The sequence below is a fragment of the Schistocerca serialis genome, chromosome 3 (genome assembly GCF_023864345.2).
Source record: "Schistocerca serialis cubense isolate TAMUIC-IGC-003099 chromosome 3, iqSchSeri2.2, whole genome shotgun sequence".
In the NCBI taxonomy this organism is placed as follows: domain Eukaryota; kingdom Metazoa; phylum Arthropoda; class Insecta; order Orthoptera; family Acrididae; genus Schistocerca; species Schistocerca serialis.
The window spans coordinates 952,148,136-952,165,847 of NC_064640.1; the positions used below are offsets into that span (position 1 = coordinate 952,148,136).

The 17,712-nt window shown below is 44.0% G+C and overlaps 1 protein-coding gene across 1 annotated transcript in view; it reads left to right on the plus strand.

Moving 5' to 3' along the window:
• The window catches only part of LOC126471336 (Down syndrome cell adhesion molecule-like protein Dscam2), a 208,809-nt gene that overhangs the window by 148,013 nt on the left and 43,084 nt on the right, over positions 1-17,712 (plus strand). Inside the window, exon 8 of the mRNA XM_050099457.1 lies at positions 1,081-1,365. Within this exon, the coding sequence (XP_049955414.1) occupies positions 1,081-1,365 (285 nt within the window). The remainder of the gene's footprint in view (positions 1-1,080; positions 1,366-17,712) is intronic.

A 17,712-nucleotide genomic window follows, 5' to 3' on the forward strand; every position in this document is an offset into this window, starting at 1 on the left:
AGGGTGTTCCCATAAGAGTGTGTAAATATGTAAGAGGACATAGAGAATGCTCCACTGAACAATTTGCGGTAGGGAACGTAGAGTTGGAGAAGCCAGCTTAAGTAGATATGGAAGTAAACTTGTCTACCACTTTGTCTACAATTACTGTCTTCCAGCTTATTTAAAACTAACATTCGTAAAGTATTGTATTTACACTGTCCCATGACAGAATGTGCTATGAGTCAATGACAGAACTATTCATTACTCAGTGCTATTCAGAGATGTACAGTACAATATGATGGAGCAGTACTGGTACGGCATTTCCTGGTTGCTGGTTTGAAAGGGGCATCCTATTCCATGGCCTGCGAGTTCACCTGACCCGAATCCCCGTGATTGTTTCCTGTGGATATATCTAAAGGAATTTGTGTATGAGACCCCAATTTATATGGTGACAGAATTAGTTGCTAGAATTGTAGCTGCCTATGATGTGGTTCAAAACACACCAGGATATTTGTCAGGGCATGTCAGAATCTTGTTTGCTGATGCCATTCTTGCACTGAGCTTGATGGCCATCAGTTTCAGCAAATTTTGTAAGAAACAGTACAAATGGTATGTTCATTATGTCAGTGATAGTATTTGCAGTTAACTAATGTAAATAAAAAAGTAAACAGTAATGTGATTTTATTCCTATTATCTCCTTAAGCTGACTTCTCCGACCTCATGTTCCCTACCTCAAATTGCTCAATGGAGTGTCTCTATGTCCTGTTAAATTTTTGCATGCTCTTATGGAAACACTCTGTAGGCCTATATGTGTCCACAGTACATTTTTAATAATGTGTCTTCATGTGTGTGAATTTTAGCTCATTACAAAAGCTGTGTTTTACTTATGACTACTGTACACAGTAAACCACACATTAATTGTGAAAAATGATACTGTGGTTGTTTATAGGTGTAGCAAATCCTTATTGCCTCCTTGTTAAGAGAAACTGCATTTCATAAAAGAGCCACAATAGATAAGTAAATATTTTTGATTATCAAATTTTTGTAGATTGAGTCTTATACCACTAGTAACAAAATAAACACTAATACTTGTGCTTCCAGAGGCACCAGAGATTGATCCAATTGTAATCAAACGTGACTTGCAACTGGGAATGCGGATGCGTCTCGTCTGTGTAGTAAGTAAAGGGGACTTCCCAATACGGATTCAGTGGCTAAAAGATGGAAGTCCCATACCAGAGGATCAAGACATTGCTGAGAAGATCCTAGATGAGTACTCGAGTACACTGAGTTTCAGCAGTCTGGCTGTTAAACACAATGGAAATTATACCTGCCACGCTTCAAATGCTGCTGCATCCAGGAACTACTCTGTGGAAGTAATTGTAAATGGTATGTTTTTACTTCCAGCAATTTAAGGAAGTGTTCACCAGTATTTCACATAATCTAATGATACTTGATGCTGATTCTTATTCAGTACAAAGAACTACCACTCTGTATGTGCATCCAGGATAATACCTGTGGTGTTAAGTTCTTACTACTGCATGTTACTTCAACCCCATATTTACATCAACCGGATCTGGTGCAATGGCATCTTTCCATCACAAAGGCGGGAAAGCAGCATCATTCTGGTGCTCAAACCTGATAAAAACCTGCTTGATTTGGATAGCTATTGGCCCATCAGCCTCACCAGCATTCTTTGTAAGCTGCTGTAATGTATAGTGTGTCGGCAATTGGGTTGAGTCATGGAATCACGTGGCCTACTCGCTCCATTTCAGGGAGGCTTCTACCAGGGTCGCTTTACCACTGATAATCTTGTGTCCCTCAAGTCTGCCATCCGAATAACCTTTTCCAGATGCCAACACCAGGTTTCCATCTTTGTTGATTTATGAAAAGCGTATGACATGACCTGGCAACATCATATCCTTGCCACATTATATGAGTGGGGTCTCAGAGGCCCACTCCCGATTTTAATCCAAAATTTCCTGTCACTTCGTACTTTCCATGTCCAAGTTGGTGCCCCTCCATAGTTCCCTCCATATCCAGGAGAATGGGGTCCTGCAGGGCTCTGCATTGAGTGTATCTCTATTTTTAGTGGCCATTAATGGTCTAGCAGCAGCTGTAGGACCATCTGTCTTACATTCTCTGTATGCTGATAACCTCTGCATTTCGTACTGGTGTTGCTGAGTGGCACCTACAGGGAGCCATCAACAAGGTGCAGTCATAGGCTCTAGCCCATGGTTTCCAGTTTTTGGCCGCAAGGTCATGTGTCGGCACTGTACCGTTCATCCGGAACCAGAACTTTACCATAATGATGATCCACTCACTGTAGTGGAGACATATCGATTCTTAGGACTGGTTTTCGATGCCCGATTGACTTGGCTTCCTCACCTTTGTCAGCTTAAGTGGAAGTACTGGCAGCACCTCAATGCCCTCCGCTGCCTGAGCAACACCAACTGGGGTGCAGATCGCTCTACTCTGCTGCAGCTCTACAGAGCCCTTGTTCAATCCCGCCTTGACTATGGGAGTCTGGTTTATGGTTCGATGGCACCCTCAGCGTTGTGTTTACTCGACCCAGTACACCACTGCGGTGTTTGCCTAGCAGAAGGAGCTTTTAGGACAAGTCCCATGACCAGTGTCTAGGTGCAGGCCGTAATACCTCTATTGCAGGTTAGGTGTTCTCAACTTCTGGCCAGTTCGTAGTTCTCCTGTGCATCCGTATTACCATCTCGTTTTCCCACCCACAGTGGTTCATCTGCTACATCAGTTGCCCAGGTCAGGGTTTCCAATTGCAGTTTGTGTCCAATCCTTTCTTTCCAAACTGGAGTCCTTCCCCTTTACCACCTATACTTGAGGTCCATTCTCGTACACCTCCATGGTGTGCACCTAAGCCGCGGCATCACCTGGACCATTCACATGGCCCTAAGGATTCAGTTAACACTGTGGCTCTCCATTGCCACTTCCTCTCGATTCTTGACATTTACCGAGGCCATGAAGTGGTTTACACTGACAGCTCGTTGGCTAATGATCATGTCGGCTTTGCGAATGTCCATTAGGGACATGTTGAACAGCATTCCTTGTCCAATGGCTGCAGTGTTTTCACTGCTGAGCTGGTGGCTATATCTCGTACTCTCAAGCACACCCATTCATGCCCTGGGGAGTCATTTCTTCTGTGTACTGACTCCTTGAGCAGCCTAAAAGCTATTGACCAGTGCTAACCTTGTCATCCTTTGGTAGCGACCATCCAGGAGTCCATCTATGCCCTGGAACGGTCCAGTTGTTCAGTGGTGTTTGTCTTGACCCCAGGTCACGTTGGAATCCCAGGCAACGAACTTGCTGACAGGCTGGCCAAACAGGATACACGGAAACTGCTTATGGAGATTGACTTCTCTGCAACTGACCTGTATGCAGTACTACACTGCAAGGTTTTGCAGCTTTGAGAGACGGAATGACATAACCTCAATACGCACAACAAACTGTGTGCCATTAAGGAGACTATGAACGTGTGGAAGACCTCCATGCGGGCCTCTCGCAGGGACTCTGTGGTTCTCTGTTAGCTCTGCATTGGCCATGCTAGAGTGACACATGACTACCTCCTGTGCCGTGATGTCCCACCTCAGTGTCGGTGTGGCACCTGGGTGACAATGGCCCATATCTTGGTGAGCTGTCCTCCTTTGGCTGCCCTGCAATGGACTCTTCAGTTACCAGACTCATTGCCATTAATTTAGCTGACAATGCCTCATTGGATAATTTATTTTTACATTTCATGCATGATGGTAGGTTTTATCATTCTATATAGGGTGTTACAAAAAGGTACGGCCAAACTTTCAGGAAACATTCCTCACACACAAAGAAAGAAAATATGTTATGTGGACATGTGTCCGGAAACGCTTACTTTCCATGTTAGAGCTCATTTTATTACTTCTCTTCAAATAACATTAATCATAGAATGGAAACACACAGCAACAAAAAGTACCAGCGTGACTTCAAACACTTTGTTACAGGAAATGTTCAAAATGTCCTCCGTTAGCGAGGATACATGCATCCACCCTCCGTCGCATGGAATTCCTGATGCGCTGATGCAGCCCTGGAGAATGGCGTATTGTATCACAGCCATCCACAATACGAGCACCAAGAGTCTCTACATTTGGTACTGGGGTTGCGTAGACAAGAGCTTTCAAATGCCCCCATAAATGAAAGTCAAGAGGGTTGAGGTCAAGAGAGTGTGGAGGCCAGGGAATTGGTCCACCTCTACCAATCCATCGGTCACCGAATCTGTTGTTGAGAAGCGTACGAACACTTCAACTGAAATGTGCAGGAGCTCCATCGTGCACGAATCACATGTTGTGTCGTACTTGTAAAGGCACATGTTCTAGCAGTACAGGTAGAGTATCCCATATGAAATCGTGATAATGTGCTCCATTGAGCGTAGGTGGACGAAACTAAAATGAGCTCTAAAATGGAAATTAAGCGTTTCCAGGCACATGTCCACATAACATCTTTTCATTATTTGTGTGTGAGGAATGTTTCCTAAAAGTTTGGCCGTACCGTTTTGTAACACCCTGTATAAGTTTTCGCGCATGTCCTTTTTCCCTTTGTGTTCTCCACTCTAATGTTTTTAGGCTGGATATTTTAATGTGTTGCAGAGTGGCTGGCTTTTCCTTCTTATTCTCATGGTTGGTCAGCCACAGTCATCTGCTCTCTTGTTTTTATCCCTTCTACCTGTTTCTTGCTTCTCTCTGTGGTTTTCTTTTCCTGTTTTGTCCATACTAGTGTTGGTTGCCCTTCTGTCGTTCTTCTGTTTCTTCCATTCTCCTGTTATTGTGCTGTATGTCTTCTTTCTTTCCCTTGTGTAATTATTTTACTGGGAACAAGGGGTAGATGCCCATCCCCCTCATGCATCAGGACTCCTGGCAATGGCCATCCTGCCAGGTGGCCTTTGCTGCAGCTGGGTGGCGCCCGTGGGGAGGGGCCCTGGTTGGAGTGGGTGGCATCAGGGCAGATGACATGCAATGAAGTGTAGTCCATCATCTCTTGCTTGTGGTGAAACACCAGCAGTCTCTAAGCGTTCACGAGCTCAATTCAACGCACAGAAGTATGACCCCAAATCGTTCCCCACCCTGGCCACACCATGGGAGGAATGTCAGGATAAGGATGGCAGTGGACCCTGTTCATCCTGGTTCCTTGTATGTTTAATAGCTGATGGGGAATCTTTCATGATGATGAAGCCTCAGTTTTTTGTTGAGCGTTTAGAGGACAAGTTTGGGGAGTTAGATGGATTGTCCAAAATGAGATCTGGGTCAGTCTTCATCAAAACAGCATTGTCTGCCCAGTCACAGACGTTACTCCCTCGTGACAAGCTGGGGGACGTTTCTATAACCATGACACCCCATAAGAGCTTAAATATGGTGCACAGTATCATATTTCACAGGGACCTTCTTTTGCAGTCTGATGACGGGCTGCATGCCAATTTAGAGCGGTGAGGTGTACATTTTGTTCAACATGTCCACTGAGGTCTGAGGGATAATCAGGTTGCCACCGGTGCCTTCACCTTGCCCTTCAAGGGTGATACATTGCCTGAGAAGTTCAAGGTGATAGCCAACCGCTGTGATGTAAAGCCCTATATCCCTCCCCTGATGCGGTGCTTTAAGTGCTGGAAGTTCAGCCATATGTATTTCCAGCGTCACATGTCGAGATTGTAGATGCCCATCACATCCCTATACTCCATGTGCCCTGCCTCCCATCATGTGTCAACTGCAGAGAGCACCATTTGCCTTGCTAGCCAGGCTGCAGGATTCTCCAGAAAGAAAGGAAAATCATGGAGTACAGGACCCTGGACTGACTTATCTACATCTACATCTACGTGATTACTCTGCTATTCATAATAAAGTGCCTGGCAGAGGGTTCAATGAACCACTTTCAAGCTGTCTCTCTACCATTCCACTCTCAAACGGCACACAGGAAAAACGAGCACTTAAATTTTTCTGTGTGAGCCCTGATTTCTCATATTTTATTGTGATGATCATTTCCCCTATGTAGGTTTTGCAATTGTAGGAGAAAACTAGTGATTGAAATTTCATGAGAAGATTCCATTGCAATGAAAAATGCCTTTGTGTTAATGATTGCCACTCTAATGAGGCTAAGAGAAAATTTGAACGCCTGCATCCTGTACATATGACATCGCCTTATGCCGCTAAGACAGTTCTAGCACCATCAGCTCCACCAACCCCAGTCACCTCTCAAAGCTGGAAGACTTCACCTGCCCCCTTGATGCTGGGGGGAGCAACACCCCCCCCCCCTCCCCACCAACCATTGGGGACATCTGTCCCCACTTCTAAGCCGGAGAAGAGTAAATCTTCTTTTGCCTCTCTCACTAACAAAGGGTCCCTTGGGTCACTCCCTTCCCAAGTTTCTGCTAGTGCAAAAGTTGACACCCGCCAGTGGCTGAAGAGCTCAAAAGCAGCTGGTTGTAGGACTTCATGCTAGTCATCAGTCCTGAAGACTGAGCCGGTGAAGTCCTCCCAGCCGGGGAAACCCAAAGAGCAGCGAGAGAAATCCAAAAAGAAGACCTTTAAGACCAAGGACATTGCGGTGGCACCCACACCACCGCTAACTACAAGCTCCACGTCTGAGGATGAGGTGGAGATTCTGGCGTCTACTGAGGACCTAGATCTCACCAGAACCTCAGACACAATGGATATAAAGTGCTCAGGCAATAAGTCAGAGGCAGCAGATAACTCTGTGGCGTAAACTGCCTCATTGAATGTTGCATGCCTTCCCAGTCTCACGATGACGTTATCCTCCAGTGGAATTGCGGCGGTTTTTTCTACCATCTGGCTGAACTACGGCAACTCTTAAGCTTTACACCTGCGATCTGCATTGCCCTTCAGGAAACCTGGCTCCCAGCAATGCAGACCCCTGCCCTCCATGGCTATAGGGGATATTACAAGAACAATAGCGACATTAATCAAGTGTCAGGTGGAGTTTGCGTTTATGTCCTCAGCTCAGTCTGTAGTGACACTGTGTCCCTTCAAAACCCTCTTGAAGCTGTGGCTGTCAGAATAAGGACGACACAGGAAATAACTGTCTGCAGTGTATATCTTCCTCCAGATGGTGCAGTACCCCTGAATGTATTAGCTGCACTGATTGATCAACTCCCTAAACCTTTCCTACTTTTGGGAGATTTTAACGCCCATAAACCCTTGTGGGGTGCCACTGTGCTTACTGGCCGAGGCAGAGATGTCAAAACTTTACTGCCTCAGTTCAACCTCTGCCTCTTAAATACCGGGGCCACCACACGTTTCAGTGTGGCTCATGGTAGTTACTCAGCCACTGATTTATCAATTTGCATCCCAGGACTTCTCCCATCTATCCACTGGAGAACACATGACGATCTGTGTGGTAGTGACCACTTCCCCATCTTCCTGTCACTGCCCCGGCATCATGTCCATGGACGCCTGCGCAGATGGGCTTTGAACAAGGCAAGTTGGGAAACTTTTATCTCTGCTGTCACCGTTGAATCTCCCCCACATGGTAACATCGATGTTATAGTTGAGCAGGTGACTACAACAATTGTTTCTGTGGCAGAAACAGCAATCCCTCGCCCTTTAGGGTGCCCCCGGTGTAAGGCAGTCCCTTGGAGGTCGTCACAAGTTGCTGAAGCAATTAAGGAGCGTCGGCGAGCTCTACAGCGGCATAAGTGGCACCCTTCCCTGGAGCACCTCATAGCATTTAAATGTCTCCATGCCCACGTTCGCCACCTTATCAAACGACGGAAGTAGGAGTGTTGAGAGAAATACGTCTCGACCATTGGGTTCCATACGTACCTTCCCAAGTCTGGGCAAAGATCAAACGTCTTTTCGGGTACCAGACCTCAACAGCTGTTCCCTGTGTTACCATAAATGGCGTGTTATCTACCGACTCAAACGCGATTGCTGAGCCTTTTGCTGAGCACTTTGCTCGAGCCTCTGCATTGGAGAATTACCCCCCAGCCTTTTGCACTCTGAAACGGCGGCTGGAAGGGAAAGTCCTCTGATTCACTACACGCCACAGTGAATCCTATAATGCCCCATTTACAGAGTGGGAGCACCTCAATGCCCTTGCACATTGCCCCGACACAGCTCCTGGGCCTGATCGGATCCACAGCCAGATGATTAAACATCTCTCATCTGACTACAAGTGACATATCCTCGTGATCTTCAACCAGATCTGGTGCGATGGCATCTTTCCATTGTAATGGCAGGAGAGCACCATCATTCTGGTGCTCAGACCTGGTAAAAATCCGCTTAATGTGGATAGCTATTGGCCCATCAGCCTCGCCAACGTTGTTTGTAAGCTGCTGTAATGTATGGTGTGTCGGCAGTTGGGATGGGTCCTGGAGTCACGTGGCTTGCCGGTTCCATCTCAGGGTGGTTTCCGCCAAGGTCGCTCTACCACTGATAATCTTGTGTCCATCTAGTCTGCCATCCTAACAGCCTTCTCCAGATGGCAACATCTGATTGCCGTCTTTTTTTACTTACGTAAAGCATACGACACGACTTGGCAACATCATATCCTTGCCACATTATATGAATGGGGTCTCCGGGGCCTGCTCTCGATTTTTATCCAAGACTTCCTGTCGCTCCATAGTTTCCATGTCCAAGTTGGTGCCTCCCATACTTCCCTCCACATCCAGGAGAATGGGGTCCCACAGGGCCCTGTATTGAGTGTATTAGTATTTTTAGTGGCCATTAAAGGTCTAGCAGCAACTGTAGGGCCGTCCGTCTCACCCTCTCTTCTGCATTTCGTACTGCTGCTCTAGTACTGGTGTTGCTGAGCGTCGCCTACAAGGCACAGTCATGGGCTCTAGCCCATGGCTTTCAGTTTTCCGCCATGAAGACGTATGTCATGCATTTCTGTCGGCGTCGGACTGTTCAACTGGAACCAGAAATTTACCTTTATGACGATCCATTCATTGCAGTGGAGACATATCGATTCTTAGGTCTGGTTTTTGACGCTCATTTGGCTTGGCTTCCTCATCTTCGTCAGCTCAAACGGAGGTGTTGGCAGCACCTCGGTGCCCTCCACTGCCTGAGTAACACCAACTGGTGTGCAGATCACTCCACGCTTCTGCAGCTCTACAGAGCCCTTGTTCAATCCCGAATTGACTATGAGAGTGTGATTTAAGGTTCGCCGGCACCCTCATCATTGCAGTTGCTCGACCCATTGCACCGTTGCGGAGTTCGACTAGCGACAGGAGCTTTTAAGATGAGTCCGGTGACAAGCGTACTGGTGGAGGCTGGAGTCCCTCCATTGATGATCAGACGTGCACAACTGCTCGCCAGCTACATAGCACACAATCATATCTCTCTTGAACATCCCAGTTACCTTCTTCTTTTCCCGACCACTGTGGTTCAGCTCCTGCATAGGCAGCCCAGGTCAGGGCTAATGATTTCTGTTTATGTGCGATCGCTTCTGTGAGAATTGGAGTCCTTCCCTTCACCACCTCTCCATGAAGTCCATTCACGTACACTTCCGCGGTGTAGCTGTAGGTAGAAGCTTCGCCTGGACCTTTTGCATGGCCTTAAGGACTCCATTAATCCTGCAGCTCTCTGCTGTCACTTCCTCTCGATTCTTGAAGTGTTCCAGGGCTCTGAAGTGGTTTACACGATGGCTCGATGGCTGATGGTACTGTTGGCTTCGCCTTTGTCCACAGAGACCATATCGAACAGCATTCCTTGCCTGATGGCTGCAGTGTATTCACTGCAGAGCTGGTGGCTGTATCTCGTGCACTTCAGTATATCAGTTCATGCCCCGAGGAATCGTTTCTTCTGTGTACTGACACCTTGAACAGTCTACAAGCTATCAACCAGTGCTACCCTCGCCATCCTTTGGTGGTGCCCATCCAGGAGTCCATCTATGCCCTCGACCTGTCCCATCGTTCGGCGGTGTTTATGTGGACCCCAGGACAAGTCGGCATTCCAGGCAACGAACTTGCCAACAGGCTGGCCAAACAGGCTACACGGAAACTGTTTCTGGAGATGGGCATCTCTGAACCTGACTTGTGCTCTGTATCCTGCTGCAGGGTTTTTCGTCTTTGGGAGATGGAATGGCATAACAGTTTGCACAACAAACTGCATGTCACTAAGGAGACTACGAATGTGTGGAAGTCTTCCATGCAGGCCTCTCACAGGGAATCAGTTGTCCTCTGCTGGCTCTGCATTGACCACACTTGGGTGACCCACGATTACCTCTTGTGCCATGAAGATCTGCCTCAGTGTCAGTGCAATGCTTGGTTGACAGTGGCCCATATTCTAGTACACTGTCCCACTTTGACTGCCCAGCGGCAAAATCTTGGGTTACCAGACTCGTTGCCCCTCATTTTATCTGATAATGCCTCATTGGCTGATTTAGTTTTATGTTTTATTTGTGAGAGTGGGTTTTATCCTTGGATCTAAGTTTTAGCACATGTCCTTTGTCCCTCTGCGTCCTGCACCCTAGTGCTTTTACGATGGAGGTTTTAATGTGTTCCAAAGTGGCTGGCTTTTCCTTTTTATTCTTGGGTCTGCCAGCCACTATAACCTGCTTTCTTGTTTTACTCTCTTCTGTTTCTAGCGTCTGTTGTTTTCTTGTCCTATTTTGTTACTTTTAGTGTTCATTGCCTTTCCTTCATTCTTGTGGTTTTTCCTTTCTTTCTATTTTGTGTTATATGTCTCATCTGGTTTATTCTCACACTTGTGGCATTGTTTTATTAGGAACAAGGGACCAATGACTTCATAGTTTGGTCCCTTCCCCCCCCCCCCCCCCCCCCATCCCTCTTTTAAACCAACCAACCAACACAATCCATATTCTCCTACTGTTTTTCCTTCTCTTCGATTTCCTACTATCAAATTTCAGTCCCTCATCAGAATTAAATTGTTGTTTTCCTTAAACACAAGAATAATATTGTTTATATCATCATTGGAGGGACATATTTGTGGGGAAAATTTTTGCCTAATTTCGTTATTTTTTATAGCTATTTTGGTACATTTTTTCTTTTTATATATCATTTATCAATAGTTTTGCAAAATTTTATTTCCACTTTTCAGCAATAAAACCTAAAAAAGTCATTGATAGTATATTTTCAGTGAAACATCTTTTATTTTTATGTAAATCCAAAAAAATGTAACATTATATAGCTGATGAAAACATACATCCAAGCATGAATGTCTGGAAAATATTTGTCCTACCACTTAAATAAGGAGGGCGTAGTCTATATAAATAGTCTGCAATTCAATCTGAGAAGGATAGGAATCGCATGACTTCCATAGTACTGGGAACCAGAGCTGTTCTCCTGTCAGATATTTTACTACAATTTGTTGAAAATTACTTCTCACTATCAACATTACTGACTGTGATCCACAAAGCCTTCACTGCAGCTCCCACAAAATGCCCCATACTCTAATTTCAGGGCAAGAATGGAAGTCATATCAACAACTTTACCTTCTCTACAAGAACTAGCAACTAAATCCCTAAACACTGTGTATGGTTCAAGATATTATAATGTTCAAAGTTCTTGTAGAATGGGAATTTGCTTCATTACCTGAGAGATTTCAACACTGTGTAAATCATCTTTCATTATGTTACTTGGATCAAAAAATTTACTTCTGGAAGAAACTGCAATCATTCATGTGAAACATCCCATCAAGTGGTTCAGTTTTATCGTGCTTGCTGTACACAGAGAATGAAACAGTGATGTTAAATGTACTTGCATTTGCTTCAGCAATTTATGAAATTTATCTGAAGTTGTCTTAGAAAATAATAATAATAATAATAATAATAATGCACCCTCTAGTAATTTGAAGCTCTTTGAAAAGTCACTAAGTTTAGATTGTAGAACATGAACTGATAGTATCCAGGAGCTCTCTAATGTCAGCAGAAAATTGCAACATTTCGAGCAATGCTCAACAAGAAAAATGGTTAGGCACTGAATTTCTTTTACAGCATTACAAGCAAGTCAAGGCTTTAAAATAGTTCACAGCAACACTCTCATCTTTAAGTTCTATGAACTCAACAACTGCACTGAGACATTCTCCAAGGTACTCAAGACTTTCAAACCACAAGTTTTACCTAGTGATGACAGGAATTAGCTTTTGTGAGTTCACCTTCATATTTCTGATATAAGAATTGTATGTATGTATGTATGTATGCATGCTTTGTCTTTTGGGCATTAAGGAAAATGTGATTTACCTGCATACCACAAAAGTTCAAATCACTGAGTCCCACAACCCACACACTACCCATCAAATTTAATTTATGAGACCAGCTCTGCTTGTGTACTAACACTTCTGAAACTAAAACCCTAATTTCATTTATACTGTTTCCCATATAATGGGGTGGATCAGAAGTTATAGAAACTACTGTTAAACTACACTCACAATATTTGCAATAACTTTCAGTCCCTCAACAAACAACTTCTGAACTGTACCATTGCTACAGTTAAGAACTTGTGGCGCCGATAAACTCGTCACCAGAAATATCGATATATAAACAAACCATCTTTGCATTGTATTTCATCTCTTTGCTTCCCACCATGTTAAAGATGAGTTTCGTATGTGTTGTTCTGCCATGATGTGCAATAAAATATAGTTCTCAACATGTTGGTGTATTCTCTGGAAAAAACCACCCTGAATCCACCACAGTGGTGACCCTGAGTTTCTTCGTTATTCGTTTTCGCTTTCTGACAGTGCCCGCGATGAATGCGCTGGTTATTTTCGTGTGTTTTACCACAACAGTGATCAAACAATGACTTCGGCTCCACGCCTAACACCTGATTTTGTGACAAATATGCACCATGTTGCTGGTGATGTACACCCGCCAGGATTGCAACACGATGTTTCTCCTTCGGCGGCTCCCCTGGAGTCGCTCGATATTTTCAAGCCTGTAACAACAAGTGATGTTAGGAACATGCATGACTCTGGTTACCAAATGCTTTTGTTCCCACCACCTCATGTGCCTACCTCGACCAACCATGCCAATTAATTAAGTGTTTCCCTCTGCCACCTGATATCGACCTCGAAACGCTCAGGGCATTCGCAACACCTTTGGCCGACATCATCGTGATTGCTCTGTACAGGTCTGTGTCCTCCCAACACACATGGCCTGTACGACGACCAGCTCACTTCCACAATTTCCACGCCGACTGGCCAACCCTCACAGCTCGACGACTTCCAACACCACTACCGGAGGACTCTGTCGAGATTACTATCATTCGTTTACCTTGCAAAACTCCACCTGATGCCATAGTTACTCCTCCTCCAGTCTCTCAACAGCTCAACAGTACTCCGCAGGGGGGGGGGGGGGGGGGGGTGGCTATGTGGCGCCGATAAACTCATCACCAGAAATATCAATACATAAACAAACCATCTTTGCATTGTATTTTACCTCTGACTTCTTTGCTTCCCACCATGTTCAAGATGAGTTCCGTATGTATTGTTCTGCCATGATGCGCAATAAAATACAGTTTTCAACATGTTGGTGTATTCTCTGGAGAAAACCACCCTGAATCCAAACCAAACTTTTATCAGAACCATGAACATACACTCCCCTTTTCTGTCAGTCATTTCATCATGAAGAATTAAAACTCTCTCATCTTTCACAGCTTCTCTTAACTTTTTCTGCTCCTCTTTGATTATTCAAGATACAGTACCTTCTCACAGTCTTACAGCTGAGGGCAAGTTGCCAGCACCTTAAAAATGTCGGTAGACCTGGTATTAGAGTACTATTTAATACAATTTAAGGAATTACATTATTAATTTATTTACCTTTGAAATGAGTGAGGGATCCATCACGCATTACCTAAGCCTAAATATCACTGAAAGAGAAAAATAGTGTAACCACACAGTTATTACTTCTCAATCGGGTACTGAAATTGATTTGGAAATGCTCCTGCAGTTGTTTGATAGTCATTTGTGCCTCATGTATTGTGCTGGCAATTGCATTTGTGTTTAATGGTTTTAGTTCACTAGTCTTCATATTTTGTGCTGCTTAATATCATAACACACTACTGGCCATTAAAATTGCTACACCAAGAAGAAATGCAGATGATAAACAGGTATTCATTGGACAAATATATTATACTAGCACTGACATGTGATTACATTTTCACACAATTTGGGTGCATAGATCCTGAGAAATCAGTACCCAGAACAGCCACCTCTGGCCGTAATAACGGCCTTGATATGCCTGGGCATTGAGTCAAACAGAGCTTGGATGACATGTACAGGTACAGCTGCCCATGCAGCTTCAACACAATACCACAGTTCATCAAGAGTAGTGACTGGCGTATTGTGACGAGCCAGTTGCTCGGCCACCATTGACCAGATGTTTTCAGTTGGTGAGAAATCTGGAGAATGTGCTGGCCAGGGCAGCAGTCAAACATTTTCTGTATCCAGAAAGGCTCGTACAGTACCTGCAACATGCGGTCGTGCATTATCCTGCTGAAATGTAGGGTTTCGCAGGGATCGAAGGGTAGAGCCGCGGGTCGTAACACATCTGAAATTTAACATCCACTGTTCAAAGTGCCATCAGTGTGAACAAGAGGTGACCGAGACGTGTAACCAATGGCACCCCATACCATCACACCGGGTGATATGCCAGTATGGGGTGACAAATACACAGTTCCAATGTGCGTTCACCGCGATGCCACTAAACATGGATGCGACCATCATGATGCTGTAAACGGAACCGGCATTCATCCAAAAAAAATGGCGTTTTACCATTCGTGCACCCAGGTTCGTCGTTGAGGACACCATCGCAGGCGCTCCTTTCTGTGATGCAGCATCAAGGGTAACCACAACCATGGTCTCCGAGCTGATAGTCCATGCTGCTGCAAATGTCATCGAACTGTTAATGCAGATGGTTGTTGTCTTGCAAATGTCCCCATCTGTTGACTCAGGGATTGAGATGCGGCTGCAAGATCCATTACAGCCATGTGGATAAGATGCCTGTCATCTCGACTGCTAGTGATACGAGGCCGTTGGGATCCAGCACGGTGTTCCGTATTACCCTCCTGAACCCACCGATTCCATATTCTGCTAACAGTCATTGGATCTTGACCAACGTGAGCAGCACTGTCGCGATACATTAAACCGCAATCACGATAGGCTACAATCCGACCTTTATCAAAGTCAGAAACGTGATGGTACGCATTTCTCCTCCTTACACGAGGCATCACAATAACGTTTCAGCAGGCAACGCCGGTCAACTGCTGTTTGTGTATGAGAATTTGATTGCAAACTTTCCTCATGTCAGCTCATTGTAGGAGTCGCCACCATCGCCAAACTTTTGTGAATGCTCTGAAAAGCTAGTCATTTGCATATCACAGCATCTTCTTCCTGTCCGTTAAATTTTGCAGCTGTAGCACATCATCTTCATGGTGTAGCAATTTTAATGGCCAGTAGTGTAATAATTAATGTACCGTGTATGTATGTGAAGCATATTCAATTCGATTCCAGTTCCCATGTAAATGTAGTAAGTGATACTATGAAAAAATATTGGTATTGGTCAACTGCAGGGCTTCTGATTGCTGACATACCAACTGTACAGTGATCACACGTCAGCACAGCTGATTTGCAATCATGTAAATAGAGGGTTGCCAACTTTGATAGATGATCTGAAGACTGTAAACATAAAATCCTGTAAATGCTGTAAACATAAAATCCTGACACATGAAAGTTTGATTGGGATGAGTAGGTCACTCTATTTATATTAATCTACATTTAAAATTCTTGCTACGTAACAGTTGGCAGGAGAGAAAACTTCAAATTTTGCTGATTCACAAGGTTTTAGTCTTATTCCTGCTAAGCAAGTAAGAATAGTTTTTTGGGGCGGAATGGTGGGTTCTAAGTAAGCATGAAGAAATTATCTTCCCTCCCAACTACATTTTGTTACATACAGCCACACGTGTATATTTTCAGTACCACTATGGAAATTGCTGCTCCAAAGTCCTGCAATCAAACCAGCACTAGTGTAAGTTAGACTCATATTTCTTCTGCTCCAAAAGTGTGTAACATTACACACACCTGGTACATATTTGTTCATCCATTCTCTCAGATTTGGATGATCAGCTTTTTCCAGTGGAATATTAGCCTCCATGAAAGCTTGAGTTGTTGATATAATGAATTCTTCTTCATTGGTTTTTGCTCATTTTGCCACTGCACAGACATCTATGAGAGTAACTTGCTTTTGACACCTGTCGTTGTTAGCACTTTCTCCTTGTTCTTCTTATGGGAAGAACTGTTATTAATATGTTTTAGGACTTTGCCCTTTCTCTGCTACTCAATTTCCACATTGAATTATTTGCCCATAAATATCTTTATAGTTTCGTCAAACACCTAAAATCCTTCTGATGAAAGTTCTTTTTCTCAAGCAAAAACCCTCTCTACCATATTAATAAATGGCAGCATAAAGACAAATCACAAAATATTACAATTTCCAACATGCAGTACACAGCCATTTCAAATAATGCACCAGAAATGGTAGAATGTCCTACTTCCCAGTGCAGGAAATGAATACTCAATATGATATATCAATATACAGTGTACCAAAGCGGTGTAAAATAGTCATCAATATAAAGATTTCATTGCCATAACTCAAATTGAATTTCTGCATTAACTTCAAATGGTGCGATTCCACACTATTTCATTGATTATTTCAAAATTTTGCTGAAAGATAAATGGCTTTGCATTTTGAGCAAAATTTTGTAAATATTCACAATTTCGTATTTTGTGAAAAACAGATGTCTCTAATCATCAAAAATTCTTCATCATTTCTTATTCATTATGAGACCTACCCTGTTAGTATCCCTGTCTTATTTGTGTTGATAACACTGTACTGACATGATCAGAAGCCCTCTTCTTCTTCCCACCCATTTTATTATTCCCATTATATCTAACCCCAACCTATCCATTTCTGTTTTTAAATGCTCTGCCCTACCAGACTGGGTGAGGGATCTAACATTCCTTTGTCTGATATGTTGAATACCAGTTTCATTTCTCCTAAAGACAACATCCAACATCTTCCTGTGTAGTCCACATCCAGAAATGTGACTGGGAGACTATTTTCCTTCTCTAATATTTTCTCAAATGGAATGCCTTCATCATTGAGCTATGCAGTGCCACTTCATGTTCTCAGCAACTATGATCACTCTAGTCTTCCATACTTTTGGCCCTTACAAGTCCAGATCAGTCAATCATACAGACTGGTCCCCTGCAACTACTGAATAGGCTGCTTCTCCTGTTCAGGAACCATATGTTTGTCTGGCCCCTGCACAGGTACCCCTCTAATGTGATTGCACTTACTGTACAGCAATCTGTATAATAGAGGCATGAAAGCAGCCTTACCTTGATTTGTACATGGAATGAAAGTATAAGCTTTATGAAACCTAAAAAAATAGCTCTGCTCTGAGAAAAAAACAAAACAATAACCAAAATAAAGACAGCTTGTATGAAAGTGTATATCCTTGCACATCTGTGAAATCAGTATTTGCTGCTGGGTAACTTCAATACCATTTTGATACACCATGTGCACTGCACTATGCATGGCTGGTCGAGATGCTGCTGAGACCTGTCCCACTGATTAATAGCAGCCCTCTTCTAGTCATACAGTGGAGCTCTGTAAACCAGGATAGGCAGTAATCTGTGGCATATTTGTTGACAGAGCACAATCTGGTGCAGGCCCAAGTGTTTTGGAGCACACAGTTCAGTACACATTGTTGGATGT